Genomic DNA, 22,726 nt, shown 5'->3' with positions numbered 1-22,726 from the left:
TAATGTAAAGTTCCTACCATTGGGGCTCCAAGTAGGAAAATCACCATGGAGGCAGTGTGTGAAGGTGGCTACGATCTAACTGGAGTGAAGAAAGTGAGTACATAGAATATGACCGTATGGTCATCATGGAAACGTCACAGATTAATGCCTACACTCGCTGAGACCGCTGTATCATCACTCTGATATGTAATCTGTGTGCACCAGGCGGTGGTGGCCCATGCCTTTAATCCCAGTACTTGAGAGGCATAGGCAGACAGATATCTGAGTTCAAGGCCAGCCTGGTCTACAGAGTGAGTGCCAGGAGAGCCAGAGCTACATAGAGAAACCTCGCCTCAAAAGACCAAAAACAAACAAGTAAATAAACAATATATAATATACTATAACATGTAATTTATGATATATATTCTAAATAATATATTATTTTACTTATTTATGTGTATGTTTGTGTGTGACTGTGTGTGCAAGTGCACATGCCTGTGGATTTATGTGCAGAGTTCAGAGGAGGAAGTCAGGAGTCTTGTTCTTTATTCGCTTGAGACAGAGTCTGTCACTGAAACTGGAACTACACTGACGACCAGCAAGTCCCAGCAATCCTCCTGTCTCTGCCCTCCATAGCACTGGGGTAGCAAACATGCACAACCATAATTGGCGTTTTTTAGCTATAACACTTTTATTTGACGCAATGTGTTTTGATTGTATTCACCCACTCCTCTTGCTAACTCCTGCAAGATCTCCTCCTCACTCATTCCCAACTTTACATTCTTTTCTTTTTAATAAGCCACCGAGTTCAATTTATGTCGTACATATACTCCTGGGTCGGGGGTGGAGCCATCTGATGGAGCGAGGTCGACCTCCTGGGGCCACATCCTTAAAGAAAACTTACCAGCTGTCAATAGCTCCTCAGGGGCAGGCCTCAGAAGCCCATGGGGTCTATGTTAGATCCTGTGCGAGCTCATGGCCTGTTATATCCGGAACACGTTTGCTCTGGTCCTCCCTGACCTCTGGCTCTTACAGACTCTCTGCCTGTCTTCCACGATGGTCCCTGAGCCTTGGGGTGGGGCTGGGGGGAACAAGATAGATGTCTCATTTGTGACTGAGCATCGCACTGACCCGAGTGTGGAGAGTAAGTCCCAGTAGAGTGCACACTTGGCTTTTTAAACATGGGTGCCCAGGATTTGAACTCGGCCCTCATGCTCACATAGTGAGTGTTCTTACCCAAGCTCTTAGTGATATAATCCTGGGGGAAGGGTGCTATCAAATGTGTGATGGCATCATGGAGCAAAAGTAGCAGTGTGCACACACGATTGTTTTCATAGGAAAGGGCGTGTGTAAGGCAGCGCAGAGGCTGGGGGCAGGAACGTGTGTGACTCTCATATCCTTCCACGTTCTGGAGTTTTCTGTCTAAATGAGCATGGCTCACTGGAATATTTGAGACTCTTCCTAAAACCCGCCCCCCTCCCACAGGTGCCCCGGTGTTCCTGGTGGAGCCTCAGGACCTGACAGTAAGGAACGGAGAGGATGCGGAGCTGCGGTGCCAGGCCACTGGAGAGCCCGTACCAACAATCGAGTGGCTTCGGGCAGGCCGGCCGCTGCAGGCTGGCCGGAGGCTCAGGACCCTGCGAGACGGGAGCCTGTGGCTGGGGCGTGTGGAAGCTGGTGACGCTGGAGCGTATGAGTGTGTCGCACACAACCTTCTGGGCTCCGCCACAGCCCAGGCGTTGCTGGCGGTGAGAGGTAAGGAGTGTCCCTGCCTAGGCCCTCAGACTGAGTCTGGTGGGTGTGTCCCGCTTTGCAGAGCCCAAAACGCTCCCCTGCTGCTTCCCAATTCTTCACTAAGTTAAACTTCAGGATGAACCAGCTGGGAAGCCTGCACAGACCATCTTGTCTGAGGAAACGGATCTCAGAAGGGCTAAGCATTTGTCACACACCTTGGCCAGGGAATCTGGCTGTTCTGGGTCACCTGGCATTGTTTCATGTTCTCCTTTGGATCCCCCAAGGCCCCATGAAGAGGGAAGAATCAAATAAGAGTACACAAGCCGGGCGGTGGTGGCACACACCTTTAATCCCAGCACTCAGGAGGCAGAGCCAGGCGAACTCACAGGCGAACTCTGTGAGTTTGAGGCCAGCCTGGTCTACAGAATGAGTTTCAGGACAGGCACCAAAACTATATAGAGAAACCCTATCTCAAAAAAACAAACAAACAAACAACAACAAAAAAAAGAGTACCCATGATGTTCTCAGGGAGTTTGCTGTGAACATCTATGAGTCAGTGATCATCCCAAGCCTCACACACGGCCATGGTAGGTCATCAAATGGATGTTACTGACACCTGCCATCTAGAGATCCCTAATTCAATCCTCTTCTCATTAGGGTCAGGCTCAACTTTAATATTAAAAAGGGGTGGTTTAGGTGGCGGTAGTACATGCCTTTGATTCCGGCACCTAGGAGGCAGAGGCAGAGGCAGGTGGATCTCTATGTATTCAAGGCCAGACTTTGTCTACGGAGTGGGTTCCAGGACAGCCAGGCTACACAGAGAAACCCTGTCTCAAAAAAAAAAAAAAAAAAAAAAAAAAAAAATGGAAAGGGGTATCCTGAGAAACCACAGTAAAACAATTCAGACCAACATAAAAAAAAGTCACAGAATATTGTTTTTGGATCGTCTGCCTCTGTACCAAATACCCCAGGTATGTCTAGATGTGTGGGTTTGTATCTCCTCTTCTGTCAATGGCAGGCATCACCAATCCATCTACACACACACACACACACACACACACACACACGTCAGAATCTTTTTCCATAGGCCCCTTCTCTAACCCTGTCCATGGCAGACATCACCAATCACCACATATAATGCCAGAGCCTTCACCAAGCTATCTTTATACAATATCAAACTCTTTTTCTCCACAGAACCCTTCTCTAACCCTGCCCATGGCAGACATCACCAATCCATCTCCACCCAGTGTCACAGTCTCTCTCCACAGATCCCTTGTCTAGCCAGGACCTCTTAGGAAATTGGAATTTGACATTTGTCAAGCAAATGTGGGAACTTTCTGGTCTCTAGTTTCCCCATCTGTAATCGGGGGCAAGATGCCAAAAAATATACCCAGACATCTCAGTGGTTCTTGGACACCTAGAGGAAGTTGCTGGCTCAAGGTGACTTCGGGTCTGAAGAACTTCCCTCTATTTCAGAGCTTGGTCCCAACTCTTCCTGTCTCCCAGTGACAAGCTCCCAGTTCAAACCACAAAGCTCTGTGTATAGTCTCTATGTATGGTCTCTGTGTGTGGTCTGTGTGTATGGTCTCCATATATGGTCTCTGAGTATGGTCTGTGTGTATGGTCTGTGTGTGTATGGTCTCTGTGTTGGTTTCTGAGGTGAACATAACCAAGTCCCACAGACTGCGGCTTAACTAACACTGTCTCGCAGTTTTAGGGGTTGGTCGTCGAAGATTGAATCCTTGGAAGGGCTGTTTCCTCCTGAGCCTATGCAGGAGAATCTGCCCATAGCTTCTGGTGTCCTTGGCTGCTAGAAGAATCGCCGATCTCTGTCTTTATTGGCACGTGGCAGTCTCCCCTCACCTGTCTCTGTGGTGGTTTGAATGAGAGTGGCCCCATGGGCTCCTGAGTTTGAATGCTGCCTCCCCAGTTGGTGAACCGTTTGGAGGATTAGGAGGTGATGCCTTGTTAGAGGAGGTGTGTCACTGGGGGGCGGGCTTTGAGGTTTCAAAAGCCCACAACAGCCTTAGTGTCTCTCTCTGCCTGCTGCCTGTGGATCAGGATATAAAGCTCTCAGCTACTGCTCCAGTGCCGTGCCTTCTGCTTCCCGCCATGATAATCGTGAACTAAGCCTCTCAAGTGTAAGTGAGCCCCCAATTAAATGCTTTCTTTTGCTAGAATTGCCTTGGCCATGGTGTCTCTTCATAGGAACAGAACAGTGACTAAGACAGCCTCTGATTTCCTTTTTTTTTTTTTTTTTTTTTTTTTGTAAAGCCACCAGGCGTACTGGACCAGGGCTCACCCTGATGCTGTACTCTGTGAAGACCCCATTTCTAAGTGAGGTCCCAGGGTTAGATCATCAGGATATGAAAGGGGAGCAGGCCAAGACTCAGCCTTTGCAGCTCTTTGTTTAGTGGAAATAACTGTTTTCCTTCACGTGTGCTAATTACAGAAAGGCCAGATAATATAGAAATCTGAAATCAGAAAAGTAGTTATTATCCATGATTCTTTTTCATTTTCTTATGTATTTGTGTGTGGACAGTTGGTGTGCATGTCAGAGCACACGAGTGGAAGTCACAGGACAATTTTGTGGAGTTGGCTCTTTCCTCCCATGCTTGAGTAACTCTTGGTGATTTAGTTTAGCTTAGTTTTGTGACAGTCTCACTCTGTAGCCCAGGCTGGCCCTAGAACTCATGACAATCCTCCTGCCTCAGTCTCTCCCGAGTGCTGGTATTACAGGCACAAGCCACCACATCTGGCTCTGGTTTTTTGCTGGTTTCTCTCCAATTGTAAATGGATATGCTCTTGCTTCCTAAGATTTCCAGGCTAGCTTTCAAACTTGCCCTTTTTCTGTCTGTTTTGGATGACATTCCATGATAAGCTGCTGGATATACATCTTTATTGGCCTCATCTCATTGCACAGGATGTTTCCATCTACGCTTCTCTTGTCTGTGAGAAACAAACAATAGCTTCCTATGTCAGCCTCCCCTGTCCCACAGCCACACAGCGGCCACCTCTTCATGTGGTGGACTTCAGGACTTCCCTGGTTTAAGTTCCTTTGAGGGGTTTTGTTGTGCAAAGGGAATTTGAAGTTCGTGTGTGTGTGTGTGTGTGTGTGTATGTGTGTGTGTGTGCAGGTTGACACTGAGTGTCTTCTAATGCTCTCAGCCCTTTGAAAAGATTTTGTTTTTATTTGTGTGTGTGTGTGCCTGTGTGAATCAATGTGCCCCACGTGTGTGCAGGTGCCTGCAGAAGCCAGAAGAGGGTGTTGGATTCCTTGGAACTGGAGTTGCAGATGGTTGTGAGTTGCCTGGTGTGGATGCTGGGAACTGAACCTGGGTCCTCTGGAAGAGCAGTACATGCTCTTAACTATGTAGCCATCTCCCCAGCCTTCCACCTTATTTTTTGTTTGAGACAGGGTCTCTCACTGACCCAGTGTTCACCAGTTTCCTAGACTGGCTAACAAGCTCCAGGGCTCTGCCTTTCTTGTCCCGCTTTGTCCCCAGGGCACTGGGCTTACGGGCATCTTAAAGGCACGTGTCGCTATGCCCGGCTTTATGTGAGCGCCTCCCAGCTCAGGTCTTCACGCTTGCACATCGGGTGGGCACTTTACCCACCGGGCCGTCTCTCCAGCCCTGTTTCATTTGTTAGTTGGTTTTAGTTTTGCAGTCCTTGGGATGGAACCTGCTAGGCCAGCACTGAGTTCGCCCCGCCCCCAGCTGAGTTCAAAGTTGTTGAGCCCGCCCCCCCCCCACTCCAGACCTGTCCCTCCTCCCTGCTGCTTTTATCTTTTCTGTCCCATCAGCGTGGGTGCATGTCCTGGCCTTGGCTCAGGGTGGGGACGATACTGTGACAAGAGACTGCTGAGACTCCCCAAGTCCAAAAAGTGGCCCACCGTTCCAGGGCTCCAAGCTTCTTGGCCTCCAGGGATCTGGGTCATGCTCCCATCTTCCTCCCAGCAGATGCCAGCTCTCTCCCCGTTCCGTTACGAAACAGATATTAATGAGAAGCATTCCAGATGGGCATCATCAGACCCCAGCTGAGGGCTGCACTGCCTAGAACCAGCATTAACCTATCCTGATTGGCCAATTAAGAGCCTGGCCATGGAATGTTCTGTGTTATTTTTTTGACAGCTCATCTGCAATTTGTTATTAATTTCCCCTGAGGGCTGGTGAGCAGAGAGCCAGGCTCCCTCTGTCTTGTGCCCCTCGGAAGGCCATCTGCCCGAAGGAGGCAGCTGGTTCATTAGGCAGAGGAAGCAGGGGCCCCATGGGCCTGTGTCATCCATTGAATTTGTGCAGGAGAGCGTCTGCTAGGACCGCCTGGCAGCCTCTGGGCGGCTGGCCCACTCCAGCTGGAGCCAAGACCACTGATGGAATGAGGATACTCTGGTGATGGCACTCAGTTCTGGGCACGGTGCCCTGTCCCTACAGCATGCCAGCCCTTGTCATCACAGCTCCTGGCAATTTTGAGACCAATGAGCCTTCTTTGTGTCTGTGAACCCACCTCCTCATTTTATAGACAAACCGATTTGATACAACGCAGGGACCTAACTTGCCTAGCTTTGTGTGTATGTGTGCAAGCATGTATGCAGGCGCATGTGTGTGCAGGCACATGTGTGTGCAAGCATGTATGCAGGTGCATGTGTGTGCAGGTGCATGTGTGTGTGCAGGTGCATGTGTGTGCAGGTGCATGTGTGTGCAGGTGCATATGTGTACAGGTGCATGTGTGTGCAAGCATGTATGCAGGTGCATGTGTGTGCAGGTGCATGTGTGTGCAGGCACATGTGTGTGCAGGTGTATGTGTGTGCAGGTACATGTTTACACAGGTGCATATGTAGGCCAGATGACAGCTTGTGTCACCCCAGGAGCTGTCCACCTTATTTTGAGGCGGGGTCTTTCACTGAACCCATTAGACTAGGCCAGCTGGCCAATGAGCCCCGGGGAACCACCTCTGCCATCTCTGCCTCCCCAGCACCAGGGTCACGCGTGTATACCACCACGGCTGGCATTTTCCTGTGGGTGCTGGGGATCAAACTCGGGCCCTCCTGCTTGCATGACAAGCACTTGACCAACCGAGCCGTCTCCCCAGACTCAGTCTCCCTTGTTCTAGAGCCAAGATCTTCCGCAACTTGAGTCTATCACCTATTAGCTGTGTGTCTTTGGACAAGTTACAGCACCTTTAGGAACCTCAGTTTCCTCTTTGATGAAAGGGGGACGGTGACAATACCTTTGCATGGAGGACTCAGAATGTGTCACTACTGTTTGTCTCCTTCCTCACAGGGGAGCCCCGGGGCAGCCGGGGCAGCATGACCGGGGTCATCAATGGCCAGGAATTTGGTATGGCCACTCTCAACACCAGTGTGCAGCAGGAGGGCAGTTCTGGGGTCCCTTCCATCTGGAGCAGCATCAGCCATGTCCCAGCAAGTGTGGGTATGTGGGGCCCTGGGACACATGCTGGACCCACAGGGCAGGACGGGCTATTCCAAGGCCTGGTACCCAGAGATAGGGCTGCCTCTAAGGGCCGAGTCCCTCTCCTGCTCACAGGCCCCCACCCCTACCACTGTCATGAGTCAAAGCCACCGCATTTGAAATGACACAGGGAGAGAATGATGGGAGCGGAACACTGAATCGGGAGCTCCGAGGAAGATAGGTGATGCCACTTACACTTGGGAAGGATTTTACCCGCCATGGAAGGTGGTAGCAAAGTGAAGAATCGCCAGACATGAGCTGAGGGGACAGACAAAGGAAAGATGTAGAATTCCATCATCTAAAGAAGCAGGAGGCACGCACTTACTCACAGATTCAGGAAGCAAGGTGTCCTGAGCAGACCAAGTCCAGGAGACTCACGTAGGGGACCCAGAGCCCCTTCCAGGGACCCAGCACAGGGGAAGGCTGAGCCAAGCTCTCATGGGAGCACCTCTTCAGGAGCCCTAAGGAGGAGCAGTAGCCTGTGGCCTCAGTAGTTGATTTTGTTTTGGTTTTTCTTTCTTTCTTTCTTTCTTTCTTTCTCTTTTTTAAGAGTCATTTTATTTTATGTATATGAATTTTATGCTTGCATATATGTGTGTACAACCATGTGCACGCTGGTGGTGCCTGCAGAAGCCAGAAAAGGCTATCAGGTCTCCTGGAACTGGAGTTACAGGTGGTTGTGAGCCACCATGTGGATGCTGGGAGTTGAACCTAGATTCTCTGCAAGAGCAACAAATGCTTTCAACTGGAGACATCTCTCCAGCCATTCCACTACCAGACTCTGAGCCACGGCCTGCAGAAACCAAATTAAGCAAGATGGCTGCCTAAGTATGACCACTGCAGACACTAGGAGAAACATCGAGGCCCAGGCCCAGTGAGCTTGAGATTAGTGCTCCAAAGGCACTGAGTAGTTGGAAAGGTTCTGCCCACCCTCAAGGGACCTAGCTCCCTCCTGTCACCCCATCACCTGCTGCCACTGTCCCTGACCCTGAGTAGGCAGTGCTCCCCTGGCCCAGCCTGTGGCCTCTCTTAGTCCAAAGGGTCCTGATGTCACACGAGGTTCCAAGAATCCACACTCAGGGCGGTCAGTAGCTTGGAACATGCCTTCCTCTCCTGGGACCTTGCAGAAGTTGTCTGCAACACAGGAAACTTGGTTGATCATTTACTCATCCCCAACCAATGTGTAGTGACAGCCTGTAGCATCCCAGGAGCTATGGGAACCATCAACCTGCATTTATTGAATCTGGCTAAACATCCCATCCCATGCATTTCTTTATTATATTTGCTTTTGTAACTGCACCATAAAGTATATGTTTGATTTTGCTATCTCCCAGGGTCTGCTAAATAACTGGCATGGGTGGTCACTAGACTGAGCATGAGCAGGGAGGGAAAGGCTGCATCCTCTGGAGCAGAGGGGAGCCACAGAGGCTTGATCAGGGAAGTGACTCCCCTAAGGTTCCATTCCTGACATGGCCTCTGCGTTCTGCTGCATCCAGGGCCTCTAATGCGGGTGCTGGTGGTCACCATTGCCCCCATCTACTGGGCCCTGGCTAGAGAGAGTGGAGGGGCCTTAAATGGCTATTCCCTGACTGGCGGCAGCTTCCAGCAGGAGTCACACATGGAATTTTCTACAGGTGAGCATGGTCTTCTTGGAGGTGGCTGGAGGCAGGGCCTGGGAGAGCCGGGGCTGCTTCTGAGATGACTCCAGGCTGGGTGGGGATGGCTTGCAGGGGAACTGCTCACAATGACCCAGGTGGCTCGGGGCCTGGACCCTGATGGATTCCTACTTCTGGACGTGACGATCAATGGCATGATCCCGGAGAGCCTGGCCGATGCGGAGCTGCACATGCAGGTACTAGCTCTGGGCTGCTCCACCCTCCCACCCTGAGCAGACAGGCCCAGTTTCCTCCCTCATACCCCAGAAGCGGGTTATGACAGGTCTCAAGGAGGAGCTTTCACTCAGAAGCAAGCATTCCTCCCACTCCGTTAACAAGAACATCACAGGCATGGCGCTGCCCCTGGATGCCAGCTGCTTGGTGGAAGAGGCCAAGGAGGCTTGCCCAGTGCTCTCCATACAGCACCCTGGCTACCTCCTGGCTGCTCTAAGGTGGAACCCCTCCCCTCCCCCAGGACTTCCAGGAGCACTACGTGCAGACAGGGCCTGGCCGGCTGTTCGTGGGCTCCACACAGCGCTTCCTCCGTGACAGCCTCCCAGCCTCCCTGCACTGCAATCACAGCATCCAGTATGATGAGACCCGGGGCCCCCAGCCTCAGCTGGTGCAGCACCTTCGGGCCTCATCTATCAGCTCGGCCTTCGACCCTGAGGCAGAGGCCCTGCGCTTCCAGCTCACCACCGCCCTGCGAGCTGGTGAGGCCCCAGCTGTCCCACCTCCACTGTGCCAGCTAAGACGTGCCAGGGCCCCCAATTCAAATGGCCATGTGTACTAAGCCCAGGCTGGGGACAGGGGCTTGCTTGAGGCAGCAGTTCAACTCCTTCTCTGCCCTTTCCAGCCTGGCCCCTCCCACTCCAGCAGGGACAATTCTGCTCCGCAGGCCACTCCTACCCAGACCTCTGAAGCCTTTCCCTAGACCCAAGATGCACTGCACACTCCAAGCCTAGACCATACCCCACGCATCCTCTGGTGTCCTACCTGAGAATGCCATGTAGTCACCAAGGGATGCTCTAAAAGTACCTTATCATTGCTGAAGGGCCTGAGGGGTTTACCACTGAACAAGGAATGCTGGGAAGAGCGGGGCTGTGAGGCCAGGCTCACCCTTATTCAGATCCTATAGGCGCTACTTTCCAGCGTAGGCCTGAGGGGAATGCCCCAGTTCCCGGCTGCACTGTGAGCACGGAGCAGCTTGCTTACCAGGGTCTCTAGATCAGAAGTAAAGGCTCTGCACTGAAGCCCTAACTGGCCCCCAGTGGCCACCTTCCTAAGGGTGACTGTCCCTACACTTGCCAAGGCAGTCCCGTCTACCCCTTCACCTCTTGCTGGCTGTGGAAGGCTATGGCGACCATCTGCGCATGGCTGCTGGGTTCTCCTGAGCACAGTTTTGCACACATGACCTTGAACAGTCTACTTCTCTCCAGTGGTTTCTCTTGAGTTTGCCTGCCTAGCCTCCCTTGAGAGCCCCCAGGGCACATCTACGAGACCAGGCATGTCCCACAGCCACCGCTTCCAACAAACCTGGGCCAGGAGCCAGCTTGCTGCCCCCTTGTCACATGTCTGGTTCAAGACTAGGGCTGACCTCCCAGCCAGGGGCCACTGCCTGCACCAGCCCAAGGTGCCCTGGGGAACTGGCTTCCTCAGGGTCATCCCCTTTGCCTTACAGAAGAAAATGAGGTTGGCTGTCCTGAGGGCTTTGAGCTGGACACCCAGGGAGCATTTTGTGTGGGTGAGTCCTTCCCAGCCCCTGGTATGAACAAAGTTGACCTCTCCATCCGGGGCGCACAGCCTACCCCAGCCAGCTGGCAGGAGAGCCTGTGAACACAGTCTCGTGTCTCCCAACCCAGACAAGAACGAGTGCTCAGAGGGCCCCAGCCCCTGCTCCCACACCTGCCACAACGCTCCCGGTCATTTCTCCTGCTCCTGTCCCACTGGCTTCACCCTGGCCTGGGACCACAGGAATTGTAGAGGTGAGCAGCCCCAGGGGCAGTGCTGGTCAGTCCTGGTGTGCAGTAGGCTCCTCAGGGCCCGGACCCCAGAGGGATGCACATACTATGGAGCTGGAAGATACAGAGGCTCAGGTGGGGGGGGGGATGAGGATGCCCAGAGACAAACATGTGGTCCCTGTGTGCTCGGGACACTCAAGCCTGGAAGGTCTCCCCACAGCAGCTTCAGGTCTTGGTAGCCCTGTTCTCCCAATTTTCTGAGTAGTAAGTAACTGAATGTCAGGTCACACCCTGATACTAACCTGTGTCTTCACCTGTCACTCCCCGCAGTGGAGTGTGGCCCTACCAAGTCTCCCTTAGCTTTCTAGCTGGGTTCCAGGGGGACATGGTCTATAACCTTACATTGCAACTACAGGTTGGGGGTACCTTCATGCCAGGGACTTCCAGGCTGTGTGAATGGGCTGGACCAGGGTGTAAGGATGGCTTCAGGGAGGGCACAGGTTCACATGGCCCCCTGTGTGCTCTGCCCCCAGATGTGGATGAGTGTGTGAGAGATGCCCACCTCTGCCAGGAGGGGCAGCGCTGTGTGAACCTGCTCGGAACCTATAGCTGCCTAACTGACTGCAGACCTGGCTTCCGGGTAACCGCTGATGGAGACAGCTGTGAAGGTGACAGAGACACAGGGCGGGGCCTGATCATACCCAAGAACCCAGAGAGTGTCCCTGGGATTCTGGAACTCTCTTGGCCCCTAAATCTTCCACACATATGACTCCCTTGCCAGGACGACACACAGAGGGCCTCTTTTTAGCTCTCATACATGAGGAACTTGAGACTCAGGAATGCTGGAAGCCACATTCTAAGCTCCTTACTTTCTTTGGTGGCTGGGCCCTTTGCCTTCTAACCTGTGTCCCAGGCAGGGAAGTGTCCCACACCGCCTTGTGCGGTCACAATTAGGAAAAGGGACACAGCCTTGCTGTGAAGCTGGAGGGTACATCCCTGGAGGAGGCCCCTGGGCCAAACCACTTCTGTGATCATGCCTGTGACCACACCCCTCCCTCCCCAGATGTGGATGAATGTCTAGAGCAGCTGGATGAGTGTCACTACAATCAACTCTGTGAGAACACTCCAGGTGGCCACCACTGCAGCTGCCCCAGGGGGTACCGCCAACAAGGCCTTGGCCTTCCTTGCCTAGGTAAGGGGACAGCCAGCCCAGCCCCTCCCTGGGTCCTGTGTCTCACTCAGCCCTGGCTCAGGACAAGGAGTGTTTATGGACTGGTAAGTCCAGAAATGACCGCAGCAGCTGAGACCAGATCCTGTGGACGCCAGACGGGGAGGAGGTGAAGACCAGGGGCATAGGGGTAGAATGGGTGACTATCACTGAGGGCTGTGGGACTCTATAGCCTGGGGTGGTGCTCAGAGCTGGGAGGTGGCCCCTGGCTGCAGCCCTAGGGTCAGAGGGTACAGTGGTAGAGGGATCCTCAGGCCAGCTTGAAGGAAACTCCTGGGCAGTGTGCAAGGCATTGAATTCTGGGAAGATGGCAGGCGGAGGCAGCTGGAGCCAGGCACAGAGGCACAGACCTCTCTTCTCAATACTGAGGAGATGGAGGCAGGAAGATCGTGGGTTCAGGAGCATTCTGAGCAAGACTCTGTCTCCAAAAACAAGCCAGCTGTCGCAGAGGCAGGCCACAGCAGAGCACTGTACCACCCTCACATCCCACCTGGCCTCCCTCCACAGACATCAACGAGTGCCTACAGCTGCCCACCCCCTGTGTCTACCAGTGTCACAACCTCCAGGGTAGTTACCGATGCCTGTGCCCGCCAGGCCAGGCCCTTCTACAGGACGGCAGGACCTGTGCTCCCCTGGAACAAAACAATCAAAACGTTACCACCGTCAGCCTCCGGAACCCATTTGTGCCCTGGCTTCGGTCTCGGATACCCAGGCCCAGAGCCTCCTACCATGCCTGGGTCTCCCTCCGGCCTGGTTCTGGAGCCCTGAGTAGTCTGGGACGGGCCTGGTGCCCACCAGGCTTCATAAGGGAGAACGGCGTGTGTACAGGTGAGGTGGGCCTTGGGCACACGCACCATTGTCCTGGGCTCCTAGGCTGGGCATGGAGCTGGGCAAACTCAGACCCCAGCGGTACTCATGGATAGAGGGAGATGGTGAAGGGGAGATTCTGTAAGTGAGGGGCAGAGCTGTGACTATACTGATGGACCAAAGGAATTCCAAGAGGGGTACTGGGGAGGTCGTTTGACTTTGGGGAGCTTTGTTGAGAGGGAGGCCCCTCCTAAAAAGATGCCTGAGAAAAATCCACTTTGAGAAACAGTCCTCTTGAGGGAGGGAGGTTTGGGGGAGTCAATGTTCCAGTTAGATGTGAAGCGGTGAAGAGGGACCGGGGGAGCAGAGGGTGCAGCCTACGGGACTGGGGGAGCAGAGGGTGCAGCCTGCGGCACTGGGGGAGCAGAGGGTGCAGCCTTCAGGACCGGGGGAGCAGAGGGTGCAGCCTTCGGGACCGGGGGAGCAGAGGGTGCAGCCTGAGGGACGCGGGGAGCAGAGGGTGCAGCCTGTGGGACTGGGACTGGGGGAGCAGAGGGTGCAGCCTGTGGGACTGGGACTGGGACTGGGGGAGCAGAGGGTGCAGCCTGAGGGACCAGGGGGAGCAGAGGGTGCAGCCTGGGGGGCCGGGGGAGCAGAGGGTGCAGCCTGTGGTCCCTGGACGGTGCAAGGGGGGCTGGCTGCACAGAGGGGCCATGTGCCTCTGACAGGACTCTGCCCTCTGCAGCAGGCCTGGATGGGGCGGGCAGGGGAGGGGTTGCCTGGAGCAGGGAGCTTCCCTGACTGGTCTCAGAGCGCATGGCCACCTGGCAATCCGACTCAGCATCTCTGCTCTCTGTCCCCACCTGGACCAGACCTTGATGAGTGCCGTGTGAGGAGCCTGTGCCAGCATGCCTGCCAAAACACAGAGGGCAGCTACTACTGCCTCTGCCCCTCCGGCTACCGCCTCCTCCCCAGTGGAAAGAACTGCCAGGGTGAGCCGGCCAGGGCCAGTCCACACCCCTCCCGGGATCAGAGGCACGCTAGCTGTGCGGTGTGTCCCGGGGCTATTCTCCTCAGATCTCTGAACCTCACCCTTCTGACGGAATGAGACAGGAAGAGGGTGGTACCGCAGCTGGTGGGTGTTATAATGGCCTCTAAAGTTAGCCCAAGTGGATGCACGGGGCCTGGGGCCGGTCCAGCGGTTTCTCAAACCTGTGGAAGGGGGTCCTTCCTGTTCGCCCTTGCTCTTCTGCCATGCAGAGAGTAGATGGCTGAGACAGCCACTGGTAACGACACCGAGGAGGCCAGCGCGCACACACCCTCCAGGTTCTGGAGCGTGGTAGCAGGAATCCCCTACAAGCCACACCCTACAAAGACGTGGCCCCTGGGGAGATGAGAGATGTGGGGCGGGGTCTGTTCTCAGGGCTCCGCCCACAGGAGCCTGGTCTCTTTTTGCTCTGTGGGTCTCCCTGCCTCTTCGGCTCCCCCTCTCTCGGGTTCTATGGACTTATCTCCCACCGCCTACTGCCCAGACATCAACGAGTGTGAGGAAGATGGCGTCGAGTGTGGGCCTGGCCAGATGTGCTTCAACACCCGAGGCAGCTACCAGTGTGTGGACACACCCTGTCCCGCCGCCTACCGGCAGGGCTCCAACCCTGGGTAAGAGAGGACCCAGCTGGCGGAGCTGCAAGGGGCGGGGCTCGTGATCACCAGGCTTCTCCTATAACTTGCCTATGCCTGGACCCCCACTTCCAGGAAGGCTTCCCGAGGCCAGAGTTAGCTGCCCTGCCAGAAATCCTGGGCGGAGGTGCGGGGGGGGGGGGGGGGTGTCGGGACGGTGTAAGTGCTGGCACACCAGGCAAACCTGTACCCAGGCAGAGACAAACTTGCCTCCGTGTTGTGTTCCCTGCATGGTGATGCGGGCAGCCCCACAGGGTGTGCTCTCCAGGACAGAGAACGCACCCCTCCCCTTGTACACACATAACCTTGGACAGAAAGCACCCCCAAACACAGAAATTAGAGAAAGCTCACAAACTCCAGGACTCAGCTCACTGTGTTCGTAAAGAGACACCAAGACCTGAGGCCCTCGGGGCAAGCAGCTTGTATCCTTGGGAAGGTTTCTGGGGCATGTGGCTTGTTCTGGAGCCTCCAAAGGAGAAATGAGGTGATGGAGGAGACTCCTATAGGGCTGACCGCCTGTCTTTGAGTCCCTGATACCCCTAGGAGTCCAGACACGTGACTCAGCCCCCAGGCTCCTCACCTCTGGGCACCTCTGAGTGGACCTGAGTTTTACCACTGCTGTGTGCTCACTAAGCTGCCCTGGGCTTTGAACCAGGAAGGAGAGAAGGGAGGACATGCTAGAGGGGAGACGGCCCCTATCTGGCTTCTCTGGGCCTCCGTTTGCTCATCTCTGAAATGGGCTAACAGTGGCACCTGTAAGCGAGGTATTCGGGGCACACGTGAGGAGGGACTGAGGTGCACTGGATGGAGGCCCAATGAACGTGTCTGTGCCACCCGCAGGACCTGCTTCCGCCGCTGCTCGCAGGACTGCAGTGCCAGCGGCCCGTCCACACTGCAGTACCGCCTGCTGCCGCTGCCCCTTGGCGTGCGCGCCCACCACGACGTGGCGCGCCTGGCCGCCTTCTCCGAGGCCGGTGTTCCTGCCAACCGTACGGAGCTCACCGTGCTGGAGTCGGACCCGCGCAGCCCCTTTGCTCTGCGCCAGCTGCGTGCTGGGCAAGGAGCGGTCTACACCCGCCGAGCGCTCACCCGCTCCGGGCTCTACCGCATGACGGTGCGCGCAGCCGCGCCGCGCCACCAGAGCGTCTATGTACTGCTAATCGCCGTGTCGCCCTACCCATACTGAGCGAGCAAGGCCAGAGTTGCAGGTCCACCGTGACCTCACAGGGAGGAACAGGGCGGCCCTTGCCCAAACATGACACCTGCAGTGACAAGAGGAACATCCTCTTCTCCCGCCCCGTGCGTCAGCGCGACCTTCAGTAAACACTGCTGTGCGCAGGACCTTGACCCCATGGCAGGGACGGCTGCCCTTGGTGGCAAAGCCATTTGGGCAGGCCTGAATCCTGGCCTGCCTCAAATCTCAGGGGGGAGCTGGGCAAGGTCTCAGGGGTCCAGGACCCCAAGGAAGACCGACCCAGTGGGGTGCCAGCGGCTGGCACTGACCTGACCACGGAGAGTGTATATAATACAAAAACATTTTTTTACTGTCTTGATATCTTTGTCCAGTTATTTCACCTTGCTGAGGAGGGCCCTGGGAGGGAGGTGACCAGCTCCTGCTGTGATCCCAGCTGCTGGGTCCAGCAGATCCGGGTCCTTAGGAATCAAAAGGCACCCATCACTAGCTAGCGTGTGCAGCAGGGCCTCCCTCCCCCCAAAGAGCTGTGGGGGAGTTAATGAGACTGAAATGTTCTTCATAGACACCAATACGTGGTAGCAAAAAACATCGTATATTAATTCTCAAGAATAATTTTAAATCACCAGGGATGGCGGCACACACCCTTAATCCCAGTACTAGGGAAGTAGAGGCAGGAGGATAGAGTTCAAGGCCATCCTCATGGTCTTGTGAGTGAGCTCTGGATTAGCCTGGACTGCCTCAAAACAGTGGCAGCAGGAACCCTGCTCCCCAGCGCCCACTGCCCTTTGACCTTTTCTCCTGGTCCCCTTATCTAACTGGCGGGCACACACTTGACTCCATTCCCCTGTTGTTTGTGTAGAACATGAGGCCTTGAGCACAGGGTGGGTTTTACAATCACTTCTGACACCTAAGTAGATGCCAGTGAGTGAGTGAATTTGCTTACTTAAAAAAAAAAAATTTAAACCTGTACAAATGTTAAGTAATTAACAAGTCAGCTACAGAAGGAAAAAAGACGACGTGATTTTGTGCAGATGTGGAGTGTTTGGGGAGAAACAGACTGAGGAGAAGGCAACATGGGCGAAGTTACCTTGCAAGCACACATTTGACTCCTAGGAGCCTTGTCCTGGCATGGCAGCCCAAGCTTGTAATCCCCGTGCTGAGGAGACGGAGGCAGGCGGCTCCCTGCCAGTCAGATGGACTCTCAAAGCCAAGGAGAGGCTCTGTTTCGAAGAGAGGGTGGATGGCTGAGCAGGTGAAAGGCGTGGTACGTAAGCCTGACAACCTGAGTTTGGTCTCTAGACCCCACGGTAGAAGGGGAGAACCCACCCCAAGAGCCGTCCCCTGGACTCTACACCTGGGCCATGGCGCCCAAACATCCCACACACAAATCACAAATTATTTTTAAAAGTGGTCAGTGTGCCTGGGGAACAACAGCCGTGTTTGCACACATACAAACATGCACATACACATGCAAGGCAAATCCATGGAAATAGAGAGAAGGAAGGGCAGGAAATGGGGAGACGTGAGGTAAAGGCTATGGAGATACATATAAATGTATGTGTGTCTATAGATACATAAATAGAGATAGATATAAATGCCTGCAGAGCCTTGCAGTGTATAACAGGATTGGCTGAACAGATTCCAGATGCTCTTGCTCCCCCCCCAAACCCGCCCAGAGAGGGGGGTGGGAGAGAGAGATTTCATTATGTGTAAGCCAAGTCAGCCTCCATATCTGACTGGCTGAGCTATAGCCCCAACCCTCTGGGGCAGCTCTTAATAGCCGGATGGGGTAGACCTCCCTGAACGCTGACCTTTGAGCAGCCACCCGATAAAGGGAGGGAGAGCTGTCTGGTCATAGGAAGCAGCAGGGGGTCCAGGTCCTGAAAGGTCTAGCAGTGGGGGTGGGGATTGCTGAGAAAACATGGGAAAAGGGAACTGAGACCGTCAGAAACTTGGGGGGCTCGGGAAGTGGGGTCTTTGGGCAAGGTCAGGGATGCGGCTTTGTTCCCTGGAGGGACTGAGGTGCTCCTGTGTGCTGGCCCAGGTGCTGCTTTCCCTACAGCCCCTGCTCTTCTTTCTAGGTGGGCAAGCCCCTGCCTCAGTGACCTACCTTTTTGCCAGCTGCCCCCATACCTAGCTGTGGAAAGCTTGGCTCTTGTGCAGAAGGTTTTGGGGATAACTCATTTCTGGCTTATCTCAACAGCCATCTCTCCCTGAATACTCTTTTTCTCATCTAGGACCCAGAGAAAGCAGTAAGACAGGGCCTTATTCTGTAGCTCAGGCTGGTCTTGAACTCACCACAATCCTCCCTCAGCCTCCCAAGTGGACTACAGGGGCGCCCCACCACTCCCAGATACCTAGGCTAGAACTGGAGTTATATAGGTAATTGTGAGCCACCATGTGGGTGCTGGGAATCCACTCAGGCCCTCTGCAAGAGCAGCCAGGGCTCTCTCGACCTGAGTGCCTCTCCGGCCCCTAGACTGTAAGCTGCCATAACAGCCAACAGAATTCCTCCAGGGCATATCCACTTCCTTTTTGGTTTTTGGTTTTTGTTTGCTTGTTTTGTTGGCTGTTTGTTGAAACAGAGTCTCATGTAGCTCGGGATGGCCCCAGACTCACTATGTAGCTGAAGATAACCTTGAGCACTGGGATTACAGACACGTGCCTCCATGTCCTGTCAGCCGTCTACTTTCCAAACACATTTATGTTTAGCCAGGGTTCTGTACACGTCTCTAAAGGATGAAAGAGTAAACATTTTGGGGCTTTTCGGGACATCCCACTTCTGTTGCAATTCAGTCTCTGTGCATGCGTGCGGTGTGCCGCCGAAGCGGCCAGAGACAACAACACAGGCCTCTATGGGTGTGTTCCGCTCCACGGCAACTTCGAGAGCAGGGCTGAGTTAGCTCAGTGTGGACCGTGATCCTAGCAGGCCCAAGGCCCTGGCCTGGATCCCCAGCCCACCCCCTCAGGGCTGGGGAGGCACTCCCCACGTTTCAAGTTTGTTATTTTTCACACCATGAACTGTTCTTTTTTCAGACACTTACAACATGGAAGTTGTAAAAAGCCTGACTCCTGCTTTGAGCCACTCTGACTGGAACTCCAGGCTGGAGGAGGAGCCATGTGGGAGAAGGCACCGTGAGGAAGCGGTGTCCCGAGCCCACCACATTCCATTTATCTCAGGCCCACCTACGAGTATCTCCTGGAGACGAATACCCCTCCTGCTGCTGCAGACAGGAGGGGCAGGAATCAGAGCCTGAGCTCTTTCTGCTGGGCTGTTAATTTTTTATGGACTTTGTAGCCCTAAGGAGGACAGGGCCTCACTCTGCGGCTGAGGATCAGCAGGGGTCATTCTTGCAAGCGGGGGTACAGCTCCCCTCTCCTGATGCTCTCTTGCCCACCCTCCCCCAATCTCACCCAGACCCCATGGGCTGTAAAGCTACTGTCTGGTAAATCTCCAGCTAGCCCTTCATGAACTTGAGTATGTTTACTTTCCCTGAGGCTCCCGAGGCAAGAAATAATCTCCCCATTTCACAGATGCAGGAATGGAGGCTCAGAGGAGAGCACTCTGTCTAAACCCACACGCCCTTCTGACCAAGCCTTCCTACAAGGCTCTACGCTGCTGTCGGTCTCCACGTTATATGAATCAGCAGGGTGAGGAGGTGGTGAGAGGCCAGAGCTAGAGGAGAGGAAGGACTAGAGGGAGGCAGTGAGGCGCCCCTCCCCAGGAGCCCTCCCTGCTTGCCCTCTTGTCTGAGGCTATGAAACAAGAGAGTGAGAAGAGTGAGTTTCCCAGCATCACTCAGCCAGTTGGTGGGGACTGAGCTTGCCCCAGGGCACCCACAGGGGCTGTCGGCTCATAAGGAAGCCGCAGAGGTGTCTCTGCTGGAGCTGAATCTGGACCCAGACCCCCGAGAGGTGTTTTCCACTTCCACCCTGTCACTACCAGCTGCCATTGGTCACAGCTCCGTCTAGCCACCCCGTCCCTGGGGCACCTGACCTCTGAGGCTCTTCCCACCCTCAGTGGTGGAAAACAGCTCCGCCTGGTAGGTCACTCATTAAACTTCCTGATGCAGCGTTTCCAAGAAGCCAGCGACTGGACGCTGTGTTCCTCTGGATGGGAGGCGCAAGCCGAGGTCCAGCCTGAAGGTCATTCTCTGTTCTGGCCATTCTGCCCAAACCTGGGCATTGACACGGTGGCTTCTGGTGCCAATCATAAGAAGCTGCCGAGCAAAGACCTTGAATACACTCTCAGGCTCCTCTGACACCAACAGCTACAGAGCCCTTGGGTGGCAGAGAACAGAAGAGAGAAAGAGGCCTCTCCACAGCTATGTGCATAAGCTAAGTGTACGTAGGTCGGTCCGTAGGTTGCTGGGGGGAGTCGGTCAGATCACATACATTGAGATTGTCCTTCAGTTCAAGTGGTCACAACAGTCTGAGCCTGCACCTCAAGAGACCAGCTGCCTGCAATACAGAGCATGCCTTCGAGGGCATGGTAAGCACAGGTGGGAAGCCAGGGGTGAGGCAGAGGTGAAGAGGTTATGGTAGTAGATGCTAAGACCACAGCAGAGGGACAAGGGGAAGGGACCAGAGCCTCACGTTCTTCGAATCATGCTGGTGGACACATCAGGTCTCTGCCACGTGCTAACTTGACAGTATATGGTTAGAGAGGAGGAGGGGTCAGAAAGGACCAAAGGACCTCTGTCCCGTGCAAAGAGCACACTGCAGGAAAGGACCTCACACATGCAAACAAGCCCAGGGACATCCAGACACAAGAGCATGACAGATGGTGGCCAAGAGGAGGGTATAGGCATCTCACTCTGATCCTAGGAGAGATGGTGGCCGTCAGTGTTTTTAAGAAATTGTTCTGTCCGTTCAGGAGGTGGAGAGATGATTCTGTACCTGCTGCATTGCACAGCCATGAGGATCAGAGTTCGGATCCCGAGACCCACATAACAAGCCAAGGGTCACCTGATTATAGCCCCAGCTCAAGCAGGGGTAGAGAGGGATAGAGGTCACACAATGATAGAAGAGGACACCCAACATTTTCTTATGAACTTTGTACCAGCACCCACAAGGGTACATATACTCATAGAGACACGTATAGTGTGTGTGTGTGTGTGTGTGTAATAGGATCTCTTAAGTCCTGGGCTAGCCTCAAGCTCATTGTATCACTGAGGATGACCTTGAACTCCTGATCCTCCTGTCTCCATCTCCCAAGAGCCAAGATTACAAGTATGAGCCACCATACTTGGCTTATGTGGTGCTGGGGATTGAACCCAGGGCTCCATGCATGCTAGTCCAGCACTGTGCCTGAGCTTCATCCTCAGGCCTGCAGCTGAAGGCATCTTATGAAACCCCATCTCTTCCAGCATTGGGGCTTGCTATCTAGACAGCATTTCTCTTTGTCTTTTGAAAAGGGCTTTCACTGTTGCCTCAGCTGGGCTCAAACTCAACATTATCTAGTCTCTGCTTCCCAAGAAATGGGGATCACAGACCTGTGCCACCAATCCCACCTTAGTCTATATGTTTAAAATATTCTTGCCCCACACCCGACAGCCTCCTGCCTCTCAGGAGTGAAGACTTCCAGGCCTGAGTTGTAGCTCAGGCTGTAGTGCGCTTGCACAGTATGTACAAAGCCTTGAGTTCAATCCCTGTACTGGCAAGTACATAATAAACAAAAGAAGTGTAGCTGGGTGCAATGATCAGGCTGTACCCCAACATTCAGAGCAAAAGGAAGAGGATCAGTGCAAATTTGAGATCAGCCTGGGCTCCATGGAGAGTACCAGGCTAGCCCAGAGCTACATAATAGAGTGAATCTCAACCCCATCCTCCAAAAGAGTATAAATGTCCATGGTTTCTTGGACATGTCTCTAGTTTAAACTAGAGACCCGAATTCCCCATAGTGAAGGCCACATCAGGATGTTACCTCCCACACATTGACCTAACTCTTTTCATACCTTTCTTGTTGCTCATACTATGGTAATTAATATTTTGTTAATATTTTTAAGGTTTATTTTTTTAATTTATCTTTATTTTATGTGTTTTGCCATGGATGTTGGGTCCCCTGGAACTGGAATTACAGACAATTATGAGCTGCCATGTGGGTGCTGGGAATTGAACCCAGGTCCTCTGGAAGAGCAGTCAGTGCTCTTAATTACTGAGCCATCTCTCCAGTCCCTTTTAGGGTTTCTTTATGTTAAAAGGTGATGGTGCATGCCTTTAATCCCAGCACTTGGGAGGCAGAGGCAGACAGATCTTTGTGAGTTCGAGGCCAGCCTGGTCTACAGAGTGAGATCCAGGAAAGGCACAAAGCTACACAGAGAAACCCTGTCTTGAAAAAACAAACAAAACAAAAAGTTAAGAAGTTACAAAGAGAGATAGAGATGAGCCATGTTCATGTACTGGAAAATGCTGATATGTAGATTTATGTGTATAGATTTGTGGGGGTAGCCCTGGGTTTGATTGCCAGCACCACATACAAACTCCAACAGGTAGGAAACAGGTTCTCACATAGCCCAGGCTGGTCTCAAACTCATTATGTAATTGAGGATGACCTTGAACTTCTTTATTTATTTTTTTTTCTGGAGCTGAGGACTGAACCCAGGGCCTTGTGCTTGCTAGGCAAGCGCTCTACCACTGAGCTAAATCCCCAACCTGACCTTGAACTTCTAATCCTCCTGCCTCTAAGTCCCAAGTGCTGGATAATGGGTGTGGTGCTGGGGATGGAACCCAGGCTTAGTACATGCTGGTGAGCACTCTGCCAACTCAGCCCCAGACCCAGACCCAGCAGGCTTTTTTTACAGACATGGAAGGAAATGTCAAGAGCATGAAATAGCCAAAGGGTCATTTCCTAAACTTCAAGTCTCACTGTAAAGCTACAAAAATCCAGACAGCACACTAGGCATGACAACAGATAAATAAACCAATGCAGCAGGACAGGCGTGCAAGAAACAGACCCACACTTACACAATCACCTGGAACAGCCATAAAGTAACACGGAGGAGGGAGTGATGAAT

The 22,726-nt window shown here is 53.6% G+C and overlaps 1 protein-coding gene across 3 annotated transcripts in view; it reads left to right on the top strand.

Annotated features, from left to right (window-relative positions):
• Positions 1-16,068, top strand: part of Hmcn2 (hemicentin 2) — a 152,571-nt gene extending 136,503 nt beyond the window's left edge. For 2 of the 3 annotated variants that reach the window (XM_028884655.1, XM_037204583.1), the window contains 13 exons: positions 1,465-1,734; positions 6,996-7,145; positions 8,681-8,818; positions 8,915-9,036; positions 9,315-9,552; positions 10,521-10,583; positions 10,702-10,824; positions 11,334-11,468; positions 11,864-11,992; positions 12,536-12,856; positions 13,708-13,827; positions 14,368-14,494; positions 15,356-16,068. In XM_028884655.1, coding sequence (XP_028740488.1) covers positions 1,465-1,734; positions 6,996-7,145; positions 8,681-8,818; positions 8,915-9,036; positions 9,315-9,552; positions 10,521-10,583; positions 10,702-10,824; positions 11,334-11,468; positions 11,864-11,992; positions 12,536-12,856; positions 13,708-13,827; positions 14,368-14,494; positions 15,356-15,701 — 2,282 coding nt within the window. In that variant the 3' untranslated portion in view covers positions 15,702-16,068. Of the gene's footprint in view, positions 1-1,464; positions 1,735-6,995; positions 7,146-8,680; positions 8,819-8,914; positions 9,037-9,314; positions 9,553-10,520; positions 10,584-10,701; positions 10,825-11,333; positions 11,469-11,863; positions 11,993-12,535; positions 12,857-13,707; positions 13,828-14,367; positions 14,495-15,355 lie in introns of those variants that run through there. The other variant, XM_037204584.1, reaches the window with a different exon arrangement.
• Positions 16,069-22,726: the final 6,658 nt, after the last annotated feature.

The sequence above is a fragment of the Peromyscus leucopus genome, chromosome 4 (assembly GCF_004664715.2).
Source record: "Peromyscus leucopus breed LL Stock chromosome 4, UCI_PerLeu_2.1, whole genome shotgun sequence".
Classification (NCBI taxonomy): domain Eukaryota; kingdom Metazoa; phylum Chordata; class Mammalia; order Rodentia; family Cricetidae; genus Peromyscus; species Peromyscus leucopus.
The sequence above is the reverse complement of the archived record's forward strand: the minus strand, read 5'-3'. Positions and strand labels throughout refer to the sequence as shown.